General features: G+C 43.6%; 1 protein-coding gene across 1 annotated transcript in view; it reads left to right on the top strand.

Moving 5' to 3' along the window:
* Positions 1–13,558, top strand: part of CFAP52 (cilia and flagella associated protein 52) — a 41,626-nt gene that overhangs the window by 5,267 nt on the left and 22,801 nt on the right. Inside the window, 9 exon segments of the mRNA XM_032616997.1 lie at positions 960–979; positions 981–1,160; positions 1,547–1,572; positions 1,574–1,681; positions 5,039–5,167; positions 6,724–6,823; positions 7,844–7,960; positions 11,547–11,647; positions 13,185–13,355. Coding sequence (XP_032472888.1) covers positions 960–979; positions 981–1,160; positions 1,547–1,572; positions 1,574–1,681; positions 5,039–5,167; positions 6,724–6,823; positions 7,844–7,960; positions 11,547–11,647; positions 13,185–13,355 — 952 coding nt within the window.

The raw sequence follows: 13,558 nt of genomic DNA, 5'->3' as shown, positions 1-13,558 counted from the left end.
AAAAGAAGATGTTAAACTACCAAGAAGTAAACAAAATAAATGTGTGAGATCTTTATGAAGAAATATTAGAAATGCCGCCAGGGAGCATAAAAGGAGACTTCATGGAAAAACATACCCTGCTTTTAGAAAGGAAATATAACGTATTATTATAAAAATTATTTTTCCTTAAATTAATCTATACATTTAACGCCACTCCCCTAAATACGAACATGAGTTTTTCAAGTACTCAAGCTGACTTTAAAGTGTATATTGCAAAATAGATATGAAAAATAACCAAAACAATTCTGACCAAAGATGAGTAACAAGGGAGGACTCATGTCTATTTCATATTAGAACATATTACAAAGATTTATAATTGTTGAGATGGTTCTTGGCAAATATCTGGAGGATTGGGGTCTCACTATGAGAAGTCCTGGGATTCTTCAGCCTGCCAGAGACTTAGAACGAAAACCCTGATTTTTATCTTTACCAAACTTCTGCCCAAGGTAGTGAATTCACGTTCTCCCTATGGCTATGCGCTCACCCAGACAGGCTTCTCCTGCTTCATGTGCTCTGTGCTTATCAGAATTACAAACACTGGACCTAGGTCTGAAGTGAGGTTCCTGGACCAGCAACAGCAACACCAGCATCACTTGGGAGCTTGTCGGAAATGCAGTATCTCGGGCCCCTCCCCAGACCTAAAATCAGAATCTGCATTTTAACCGGAGCCCCTGGGGACTTTTATGCACCTTAAAGTTTGAGAAGCTTATATATTAGACCAACCTTCTTGTCAGTGGAATAAAATTACATATCACCCCTCCCTGACACACACACACACACACACACACACACACAATTTTAGTTGAACGAAGGCTTATTTCAAAAGCGTTCTTTTGTGCTCAATTTAAATAAAAACCACCAGCCACTTCTGCCCCTGATTTATTTTTTAATTTTTACTCTTATTTTTAATCTCTCTTTAGGACATGTCCCCACTGGTCTAAAAATGCCATCCCGACCAGGAGCATCTGGTTTATCCTCTGGGTTGCACCATCCTCATTCAGGCACTAAATACTCTGGAACAGAATTTCCTACACGGTCACGGCAACAATGTCTCCTGTGTGACCATCTCTAAGAGCGGAGTTTACATTGCTTCCGGACAAGTCACATTCATGGGCTTCAAGGTGAAAAAACTAAAAAATCATTCATTCTCAATAGATTTAGCAGTGCCTCCCAAGAAAAACTGCCCACTTCAGAATAGCTGTGTGCTACCCTGTTTACACCCTTCCTCCTCTTCCTTTGACCCCTCTCGGAACTCATTTTCAACCTATCAGGCTGAGAGCTGAGGAACCTAGTGGTTTTATACCCGATGGTGCAACTTGTGACCGGTAACGCTCAGAAACAAACGTCCCTGATTACAACTGTGTCCATCTTGTTGCTGTCGTGTTTGTAAGACCTGCTCTAATTTCTAGAAAAGTGACGAATGATTATTTCTCACCGAGAGGGGTAGCTATCTCTTCCAGTTCTTTCAAAGCCTGTCTATGATCTGACAGTGTATTCTTGCTCCCAGGCGGATATCATTTGTGGCATTATAAGAAAGGGAGCTGATTGCTCGGCTGTCACTTCACAAGGGCAAAATTGAAGCTCTGGCCTTTTCACCAAATGATTTGTACTTGGTATCACTAGGAGGCCCAGATGATGGAAGGTAATGAACTAAGCATATTTACCTATTTTCCGCCATGCATATTTCTAGACGTGTTAAGTACCCTCTCCTATCTAACATTCTCTGTTTGCCCATCTATAGAGCGTGTGTGGTGTGAAAAGGCTATGACGAAAGTATTATGGGACGCTGATTCTCAAGCCTGGCAGTGCATTGAAATCAGCTCCCAGGTGATTCTAATATGCAATTAAATCGAGAAGATGACATCATCTTGTCACCATCATTCTCATCATAGACAACAGCTAATTTTTTGTGTGCTGAGTAACTTAACTTCATTATCTCATTTAAGCCTCATGACAACTCCATGAGGCGGGAGCTATTGGGACCATATGACTGAGGAACTAAACTCACCAGCTGCTAAGTAGCAGAGCTGGGGGACAAACCCTGGCAGTGTGACTCCAGAGGTGGCATTTAAAATTTTTTAACTTGCCTCACCAAGACATGATCTTGGCGCTCAAGGATCTCACAGTCAAGTTTAGGAGGGAGAGAATACATACAAATGAAATTGTGGGGGGGAAAAGTATTTCAAAGCATTATATTAGGAATAAAAATCAATGTAGTACCTATTCCTGTGTTAATGCTAAAGGAACATCATTTATAGAAGAAAAATAACACCTGAGGTTTGTGTAGGATTTAATGCTTTGGTGCACTTTCACAGATATTTTCTTGTTTGAGATCCACAGGTTAATTACAATGGAAGTTTACATTTGTGTGTAGTGTATATTGACAGTTGTCTTAATATATAGCAAATCAACAAAAGCGTCACGACATTTCCTCCTTTCACGGTCATTCTCTTGCCATGTAAATAATCAGACTTCCCTGGCTTATCCCCATTTGACTGTTTTGGCTTTTTTTGTGTGTAAGAAATGCATCCACAAATCAGCTATTAACATTCTTAGCTCAACTTAAGGCACATTGAAAGCTTGCGTGCACATTGAAATCACCTGAGGAAATAAGACCCCTGATGCCTGGGTCCCAGCCCCACAGGCTTTTCAAGCTTGGCAGTTATCACCCCCCACCCCCAGACCTTGCCGAAGAGTTGCCAAGGCTAGGCCTTGGGGGGAGAATAAAACGGCTCCTTAACCAAGACTAATCTGCAAAACTGTCATCTCCTCTGTAATTTTAAGCTTGATTTTAGGCTATCGAAGATTTGCTTACGGAAAACTGGAGATGTTGAGAAAAACATGCTCAAGAAAGTTTCTTCTTGAAAGAAAAACAAATTTTGCTGTAGGAAAATGCAACGTGCCCGTCCCCGAATAGTCACGGTGGTGAAGAGCATGGGGTCCTGTTGGCTGCTTTTGTATAGTCATGGGTCAACCCTGGCCGTGTGGGAGGCTCCGTTCTACCCAAACCACCTGGCGTCTCCACAGAGGGGGAGAAACAGAAGGGATGCTGGGAACTAGACTGGACACTCTAGAATTTGCATATGCATACATTTTGAATATTTTGTAACCTATCTGTGAAGCTTTTGCATTAATGTTATTGTACTATCAGTGTTGTACTACAACCTGCTTTTGACTAACTTTATACCAAGGATATCTTCTACGTGTATATATGTAGGCAATACATATCGCTCTTTGCAACAACTGTATGTTATTCAATTGTATGGATATGCTGGAGTTTATTTGGCCAGCTATCTGTGTTGGCGCCTTTTATTTATTTTTAAATCTTAAACTTGTTTTTGAAAAATTAAAGCTATACCTGTTCATGGTTTATAAAGCAAGTGTGTTGTCCTACTATGCAGAAGGATTCAAAATTTGTATCCCCTCCACCATGAAGAGTTCTACTGTCCAGAGGCACTTGGATTCTTTTTTTTTTACAGCCCTATTGAGATACATTTCACATACCATGAAATCTACCCATTTAAGATGTACAGTCAGGTGGTTTTTAGTATAGTGGTTAGTTGAGTGGGTTTGTTTGGTTTTTTTTTTTTTGCCAGAATACTTCCCCAAGGACATTTTTTACGTGTTATATTGTGCAACCTTTGCCACAATCAATTTTAGACCATTTTCAACACCTCAGAAAGAAACCCAGTGCCCATCAGCCGTCACTCCCAATTCCTGCTCCACCACTGCCCCTGCCCCAGCCTCAGGCAACCACTAACCAACTTTCTGTGTGTATAGATCTGCCTACTCTGTATGTTTCACATAAATGAAATAATACAATATGCGGCCTTTTGTGACTGTTTTCACATTGTATGGATATACCACATTTTCCTTATCCATTCATTAATGTATAGACTTTTGGGTGGTTTCCACTTTTAGGCTACTATTATTACTAATGCTGTTAGGAACATTTACGTACAAGATTTTGTGTGGATGTACATTTTTATTTCTCTTGGGTATGAGGTTTTAACAGTCTTTTTTGATATTGGTTCCTCTAGTTTTTTACAACTTTTAAGTGACATGCATCTCAATTTTTCCACGTTAGGTGGTATCTATCAACTTCCTAAGAAAAAGAATTCATAGCTCTTATACGACCTCCTTCCCCCTTCCTGGCGATCACGGTTATACCTTGATTTAGACCACCTGTGATAATTCATTCCACACGTAGAAAACTTGGGGAACATAGGTAGGCATGTTTTTCCATTAACCAGGTTTGTACCATCTGCATTCTTTTTCTTTAATACTCTGACCCCAGTGTTTAATGTAACACCCCCCACACACATTTTTGATATCATTAAGCAAACACTACTCAGTTTAGGACTAAATTGTATGACTGTACTCAGAAAGATGGAAAAGGTAACCTACAACCGCACTTCTCAAAGGGTGGTCCCCGGACCACCAGCATCAGTGTCACCTGAGACTTTTTAGCAAAGCAGACTCTCAGCCTCCACCCCAGACCTACTGAATCAGAAAGTCTGGGGGTAGGTCCTAGCACTCTCTGTTTTACTAAGCCCTCCAAGTGAATCAGCTACATGTTCAAGTTTGAAAACATGCCCATGTCATCCCCTTTATTGCTTCTAATTAATGAATTTTTTTTTTTTTTTTTTTTGCTGGAGTACTTCCCCAAGGAAATTTTTTTACAAGAGATAAATGAGTGGTAAACTTTTACGCCCTGCCTGTCTGAAAATCTCTTTAGATTTAGCATCAAACTTGATTGACAGGCTGATGGTTTTCCAGCCTCATAATCATTTTCCTTCAAAACTTTTAAAATGTCACCCATTTATCTTTGAACCCAGTGCGATTGAGGAGATGTCTGGGGGGCAGAGGGGTGGTGTAATTCTTTTGTTCCTCTGTAAGTAACCTTTTAATTTTTTTCCTTCTAGAACCGCTAAAAGAGCCGTTTCTTATTTTGAAAGCCTGTTTTCCCCTGACTCTCTTTGTCCTTTCGTCTGGGCAGTGTGGTGGTGTGGAGCATAGCCAAGGGAGACGCCATCTGTGGCAGCCCTGCTGCCGGCCCCAACGTCGGGAATGCCACCACGGTCATCTTCTCCAATTGCTGCGATGAGATGTTTGTCACTGCTGGAAAGTACGCATCCGCTGTCAAGGTGTCCAGAATTTGTAAATCACTCGATTTGCTTGCACAGAAAACATGGTCATTCCAATTAGGGTGAACGTGGCTTTCGTCCTGGAAAAAGAACTTCCATCTTAATTTTCATGATTTGGGAATCATTAAAAATCCTTTTAGCTGAAAGTCTTTTTAAATATGGTTATTTGACCATTCTGTGCTTCCTACTGAAAAGGTTCTGCTGATCTGCTAAACCCATTTCAGGCTCTGGTCTGTTTGTTACAGATAACACATTGCCCCCAATCAGTGCTCACAGGGTCATTTGCCCAGTTGCACCGATTCACTTACCGGTCGATGTTTCTTACCACCTGCACTTAATTTAGATCTCGTGAAATGAGAGTTTGCGAATGAACTGCACCAGCAAGTTTCAAACGTTTGACTATCAGCCATATGCGATCATTTCTGGTAGGGTCAGCATCGAGCAGCTAGGCGGGTGGGGTACCAAGCTGAAGGTCTGAACAGAGGCCTGCATCTGTCTAACAGAAGAACTTAATTTACAGGTTCACCTATCAGAGGCCTGTTTGGAGTTTGACATGAAGGTTAAACCTATATAAAATCATCCCCTTTCATGTCACATACCAATTCGCAGGTCAAAAATCTGAAGGTAGGGTTGAAGCATATGTTGGTTGGAACGATCCTTTTCGGCCCACCTGTGGTCTCTCATCTGTGAAAGGCGCATGTCATTCGTTACTTTTCCAGCCAGAATAAAGAATCTGTGCTGTTTCCTGCCCCCACCTTGTGACATCCGGCAGGCATCTGTTCCGTGGCTAATTACGAGGAAGGATTTATTCAGAGGCCATGAAACTAACTGGCATGAAAGCCAGCCCCTAAAGAGAGAATCTTATCAGGACAGTTCTCTGATCCTAAAGCAGCTGACCACGTCCTACCCTGACTTTGGGGGGTCACTGGTGGCCGTGAAGTTCTTCAACTCCCTTCAGGTTTGCAGAGTCGTTTGCCTAAAACTTTTACGGGGGGTCTATCTGCTCTCCCACAGGTGATTGAGCAGCAGGTATCAGCTAATTCTGATGTCTGCTGATAATGTGTCTCCAGGAGTCAAAACCTGAATTTAAACCTCATCTGGAGAGTGGGGGGATCATAAAACCTACTTCACAGGGTGGTTGTGAGCACTGAATGGAATAAAATCATCCCTCGGTATCCCTGGGTTATGCATCCGCAGATTCAACCAACTGTGGATGACGTACCATGTTTAGATCTGCAGTTGGTAGAATCCGTGAGTGCGGAATAACGAATGCAGAACCCGTAGATACCGAGGAGGACCACCTATGGGCTATGGGCATGCGCGGATTTTGGTGTCCGCTGGCGGGTCCTGGAACCAATCCCCCGTGGATACCAAGGGACGACTGTATCTTGGGTAGATCACCAGGCTGTAACAAATCCCCCGAAATACCTAGTTCTCTTCCTTTCAGCTTCTCCTTCAAGGCACTGCAGAAAAACAGAGAAGGAGATGAAGTGTCTATTAAATGGGTATCCATTTGATTGCTGGTTCTTTTCTCCAGTGGGACAATTCGAGTATGGGAACTGGATCTCCCAAATAGAAAGATCTGGCCAACCGAGTGCCATACAGGACAAATGAAAAGAATAGTCATGAGTATCTCAGTGAGTATTACTCTAAGCGTTATTTTAGGTAGCTGTTAGTACAAGTTCCCAAGATAGGTGTCTGTGTGTGTACGCATGTGTGTGTACGTGTGTGTAGGTACACGTACCTAGGGCTAGGGGTGGGGAGGTGAGGTCTGGACATGGGGGACATTGACTGAGGGGGCACAGGTGAGGGAGCTCCCGTGAGAAGCTGGAGAGGCTGCCTAGACGCAGCTATGGGGAAATCTGTTTCAGCGGGACCTGAACTGCCATCAGACCCCAGGAACCTGCCTCACCTGGAGGGAAGCAACGTAGCCAGGAGGTACTCAGAGCCCCCAGCACCTCCCTTTGCCACTTATGTTATTTCTGCACCAGAAATAAAGTTTCTGACAACGAAACTCCTTGTTGAAATGCAGTTTCCTCCATAAGGAGGAATTATTCGTATGTTTTTAAGGTGGATTCAAATATTCATGCATATAACCCCATTCTCCACCTCCTCTTTTTTAACGCATACTCATTTTATGAGTGTAGACTTTGAAATAGGAGATAAAGCAAATGCACATTCTCTCTGGAGGAGCACAGTTTCTCCCTAGGAGCCCTTCGGAGGTGTCTCGGGATGCGCAGGCTAACAGACACAGGTCGACTTCCGGTGAAATGCACAGGCTGCTTGAAGTCTAATGTTTCCTCCAGTTCTGAGTTTGGCCCTATTGTGCTCCCCTCGAAGCTGTTCTTACCCATCTTTGAGTCTGAGGAAACAGGAGTCACCAGAAGGACCTTTGTAGGTCTTGTTTTTTTAAACTTTTAATTTTATATTGGAGTATAGTTGATTAACAATGTTGTGACGGTTTCAGGGGTACAGCAAAGTGATTCAGTTATACATTTTACCATTTAGGTTGTTACATAATACTGAGCAGAGTTCCCTGTGCCCTTTGTAGGTCACAGTGGGGTTCAGAGAAAGCTCATCCCCTCCCTGATCAGGGGCTCGTGCACATCACTGGGGAAAACCAGGTCTTCAGATTTCGTTTTCCCTCTGATCCCCAGATGGCCGATGATGATAGCTTTTTCTACCTCGGCACCACCACTGGAGATATTCTAAAGATGAGCCCTAGGACCAAGCTGCTGGCAGACACTGGGCCTGCCAAGGACAGATTCAGTCTGGTGAGTAGAGACCATCAAAGTCTGCTCTGCCCTGACATTTTCTAGTGATTTCTTCCTGCCACTGTGAGCACAGACTTCCGTTAAGTGTCTGTGGAGAAAAAATGACAAGTCTGTGATGGACCCAATGTCACACCTAAATCTGCAAGGTTAAGTTGATTAGTTCGCTCAAGCCCTCCTCCCTGGTTTATATTCAGGGCAGAGGTGTTCCTTCGTGTCCTCAATTAGGGATCAGAATCACACCTTTTCCCCCCTCATCTTCAAAGCTCAGGGCCTGTGGCTTTGTAAGCACGTTGGTTCCAGCATTTGGGCAGCCTAGTTGCCATGTGTGAGAGACGTGCTCTTTCATTTACAAGACTACATATCATTTTATTTTCTAATCGAATAACCAGATCTTAGATTTTAGCCTCAGCTGACATTTGAAGTCATGAGCAAGACGTAGAAATTGTTCATTGTTTATATTTGCAGAATTCCTAACAATTCAGGTTAAAAGTCCAGTGAGAGATTTTGATATTTAAACCAAAATAAAAAGCCTACAATCAAAGGGTAATTGGACAGAATAAGTGCTGTTATTTCCAGTGTCCCGGAAAGTTACAAGGGCTGTTTCTACTAAACTTTGAATTTGAAAGCTGCCAGGTTCTGCACCTGCCTATCTCATGTCTGGTAATAGAACAGATGGTTCTAACTAAGCTTAGATGCATTTCCACTTAGCCAATAGTCCCAAGAAGCTTTGCAATATTGCGCCATGTTCCTGGGAAGACGTTAGAGTTTTCTTAATCACATAACTGTTTACTATTCCAGCTTTTAAGGAGGTGCATAAGAATGAGAGAAAGCTCTAGTATAGGTAGAGAAGAGTCTAGAAATAACCCCACAGGAGATCAAGGTACAGTCCAAGCCAGTGTTTTTCAAATTATTTTTAGGAGGGGGATTCCAATATATTCAACAGATGAAAGCAAAGCAGATCAGGTTAAAGGAGGGAAAGGCTGAGAGCCCTGCCAGTTCTGACTCCTGAGATACCTCCAAAGGGCTCCATAAAACGCTATGGGAGGGGCTTCCCTGGTGGCGCAGTGGTTGAGAGTCCGCCTGCCGATGCAGGGGACACGGTATTCGTGCCCCGGTCCGGGAAGATCCCACATGCCGCGGAGCGGCTGGGCCCGTGAGCCATGGCCGCCGCGCCTGCGCGCCCGGAGCCTGTGCCCCGCAACGGGAGAGGCCACAACGGTGAGAGGCCCGCGTACCACAAAAAACACTATGTGAAAATTCTGATCTGGCTATTTTTGCCTCCCCACCACCTGGGATGTAAGTGCCTCTCCAGAAAAGATGCTGACTGTCTTAGTGTTCCTCAAACCTGTGGCACTTAAGTCTCCTACGGATGCTTTAATACCTAATTCAGGTCCAATGGTAAATTCCATAAAGCGATGTTTCCAAGATGCCTTTTACACAAGCGGAAAGAAAAGAATTCTTTTAGGACAAAGGGATAGGAGGTATCACTGAAGACATTTGGTTTGAATATTGAGTAATCTCGGGCAGTTACCCATTTTGAAACTCTACCGAAATGTTTGCTCTCTGTGTTGTAAGTCAATTATACTTCAATAAAAAACAGAAGACTGGGCTTCCCTGGTGGTGCAGTGGTTGAGAGTCCGCCTGCCGATGCAGGGGACACAGGTTCGTGCCCCGGTCCGGGAAGATCCCACATGCTGCGGAGCGGCTGGGCCCGTGAGCCGTGGACGCTGGGCCTGCACGTCCAGAGCCTGTGCTCTGCAACGGGAGAGGCCACACGGTGAGAGGCCCGCGTACATAAAAAAAAAAAAACAGAAGACTAAACACAAACGAACAAAAAAAATGTTTGCTCTATGGTTAGAGAGAGAAAGAATTGGAATGGTTTCAAATGGACAGGCAGCACTATTAGGCATACAGCACTGAAATGAAGACGATGATGATAATAATAATTTAAACAACAGTACATACTCAGTAAATGTTGAGGGGTCAGACATGGAGCATAGCACCTTTCTTATACTTTCATTGGATCCTCACTGCAATCTGATGAGATATAGGTACCACTGCAACCGTGCTTTACAGATGAGGAAAACTAAAGCACGTGCCATTTCAGATCTCATGGCTAACAAGTAGTAGAACTGCTATTGGAAGCCTGGCAGACTGGCTCCAGAACCTGTGTGCTTGAACAATATCATCTGTAGTTGCAAAAAAGTTTATTTAGAAATTACACGTATGTAACTTTGAAGCTCTGTGAAACTCTATCCCTTGCTTCCCTAAGTCCCTGAACAAATGCTAAAAATATTTAGCATTCAGGGTTGTCTCCTCATGGGCCAGGCATTCATCCCATGGTCCTGTTCCAGCACTTTTGGAGCTGGGGGTGGGATGCAGGAGAGGGCAGCATGCAATTCTGGTTCATGCCTTCATATTCCTGAGCCTTGGTTTCCCTTCTCAAGCGTCATGGAATGCCTGTTGAGCCAGAACAGGCAAAATTCAATTTGAAGTAACTTGAAGGGACATAATATTTGTTTTATAATATCCAAACCTCATTAAGACACAAACCTCTCAAGTCACTAGCTCAGTATAATATTGAGTGTTTTAAAATAAAATACTGGGGGACTTCCCTGATGGTCCAGTGGTTAGGACTCCACGCTTCCACTGCAGGGGGCACGGGTTCGATCCCTGGTCGGGGAACTAAGATCCTGCGTGCTGCGTGGCTTGGCCAAAAAAACAAACAAACAAACAAACAAAAAATTAAAAAAAGAAGATATTGGTCGTGCACATTTTCAGATTAGAACTTCACAGAGGATGATACAAAACGACCATCGTACATCCCCAGACTTTGAAGATGGCTTTGACTTTAAATATGTTTCCTATTACTGGTAAGATTACAGACTGAATGCTTTAGTTCAGAAAATACAATCACCAAACAATAAGGGGTCTCCTGTGCTTTCTTTGGATTTCAAATACAGTCTCTTTGCATTCTAAGGGTTAAGTTCTGGTGAAAACGGTGGCACCTGAGGAACTGATGTTGCCGGGGTCGTGCTTACGTCTCTGCACTAACTGCATTTGGGTGGATGTAAGGTGTTAATTTTTAATATATTCAGAATGCACAGGTGGTTTTAAAGGCAAGAAGCTTGGTGCAGCGTGTTTGCTCCTTGCAGGACCAGGAGGGCTACTTCCTGGCACACGAGCTTGTTGTTGGCACCGAGGTGTCTTAGCCAGCCTGGGGGTACATCACAGGCAACACCTTCCTTAGCTTCATCCAGGGCAGCATCAGCGTGGCCCTGGCCATGCCCATTGTGTCAGGTCACGCATAGATTCTTTTTTTTTTTTTTGCGGTACGCGGGCCGCTCACCGCTGTGGCCTCTCCCGTTGCGGAGCACAGGCTCCGGATGCGCAGGCACAGCGGCCATGGCTCACGGGCCCAGCTGCCCCGCAGCAGGTGGGATCCTCCCGGACCAGGGCTCGAAGCCGTGTCCCCTGCATCGGCAGGCAGACTCCCAACCACTGCGCCACCAGGGAAGCCCATCATGCATAGATTCTTAATGATGAAACCATTTGGCCTTTTTCTTAATGCTCTTTCTCCCCCTAGGGAGTGTCAGCTATCAGGTGCCTGAAGACGGGGGGTTTATTGGTGGGCTCTGGAGCCGGATTGCTGGTCTTCTGTAAAAGCCCCAGCTACAAACCCATCAAGTAAGTTCCAGACTCCACAGGGTTTAGATGGGGAGAGACCCTCTAGAGGGAGGTTTGCTTAAAGCCGGGAACTAAGTGATACTGGCAAAGTGATATTTGGTTAAAGAATCTCATCTTAGAGGCAGGAGAGATGGGGATATATGTATATGTATAGCTGATTCACTTTGTTATAAAGCAGAAACGAACACGCCATTGTAAAGCAATTATACTCCAATAAAGATGTTAAAAAAAAAAGAAAGAAAGAAAATAAATAAAGAAAAAATAAGTTGTGTCTTTGCCCTCCCAGAACTTACAGTCTGGTTTGGGGATAAGGTAGACAAACATTAAAAAGTCACTATAATATGAGATGATATATAAACACAATCTCATGGTCCCGATAAAGTAAAATATATAATGAATGTTGCAGAGAAGATTACAGAGGGAGTGATCTTGTTGGGATGGAAAGACACATCCCAGAGGAGCAGAGGCAGCTCTTGAACTTAGTTTCAACGGAAGCCAGATACCCCTAGACACGCTCCACGTGGCCTCTGAGCTCTATGTATATGGATATACATTGGAGAAACGAGTATCACCTGTTTTCATGCAGATGAATCTGTATTGAGCGCTGCTATGTGCCAGGCACCATCTTAGGTGCTTGGGAAATCAATGAATAAAGCAAAGAAAAAAGAAGGAAAAAAACCATCCCTACCCTCATGGAGTCTACGTTCCAGCAGGAGGGAGATGACAATAAATAATAAACAAAATAAACAAGTAAAGTACATGGTATTAGAGAGTGATGAGTACCATGGGGATAAATGAGTAGCTTGTGGAGAAGGGGGGTTAGGTTTTGAAGCAGACGGGACAGGTTGCAACTTTAAATTCAGTGCTCAGTGTAGGTCTTATGGAGAATATATTGGGACCAGTTTTGTGTTTGTATGAAGGAGAATAAAAAAAGGGGGAGGCAACTTCAGAGCAGTGTTGGGTAGACTCTGGATCCATGAAGTGAGTATAGGAAATTAACCCTTTCATTTTTTAACCCCTTGTTTTTAATACACAAATGGACCCATTGTAATGAAGATAATTAGACTCAAAGTAATTATTACAGGGTCGGTGCTGTAAATGTCTCCAGGATAACCCTGTGTGCCAGCAAGGCTCAAATTGGATACTGTGATTTCCTTCTCCTTGGGTTTGTAGATTGAGGAAGCAGCCCCCAGGAGAGGTCATGGAGGTTAGAAAGGGAACTCGGATGCTTGTACAGACAGCTGGGGGTCAGAGGTCCTGGCCTTGCCCCTGTAGCCCTGGGAACACTAGCACCCTGTATTCTTTGCAGCCCAGATGCCAAGGGTCAGTGTTTCTCAGCTGCCCTGTATGGGCTCATGTGGGGTTACCTCCGTTATCTCCAGCTGCAACCCTGTACCCCTGCCTTTCCAACTATGCCACCTCCTCAAAGGCATTTCCCAGGTCACACGCCTGATATGTGTCCTCTGTAATGCTTCGGACAGTTAATAAATACTCACCGATTGAGGAAATCTGCTTCTCCTTTTGCTTCTCCTTAAAGGAAAATCCAGTTACAAGGTGGCATCACTTCTATCACACTTCGAGGGGAAGGACACCAGTTCTTTGTAGGAACAGAAGAGTCACACATTTATCGTGTCAACTTCACAGATTTCAAAGAGACTCTCATTATAACTTGTCACTTTGAAGCTGTTGAGGACATCGTCTTTCCATTGTAAGTAGAAGACAGTAAAAATGATAATGTGGAGATTTGGTGCTGTGTGTAAGGACATGTAACTTTATTAATATACTTTCAATACCAACTAACATAATCCATCATGATAAGTCATAATAAATTATTTTTTCTCCTGAAATTTTTCTATTGTAGCGAATTATTTTAATAGGCTTTCTATTGCCTTTACCAAGCAGCTACCTTCA

This window comes from Phocoena sinus, chromosome 20 (genome assembly GCF_008692025.1).
Source record: "Phocoena sinus isolate mPhoSin1 chromosome 20, mPhoSin1.pri, whole genome shotgun sequence".
Classification (NCBI taxonomy): domain Eukaryota; kingdom Metazoa; phylum Chordata; class Mammalia; order Artiodactyla; family Phocoenidae; genus Phocoena; species Phocoena sinus.
Note: the sequence above shows the minus strand (reverse complement) of the source record. Positions and strands in the feature narration are given on the sequence as shown.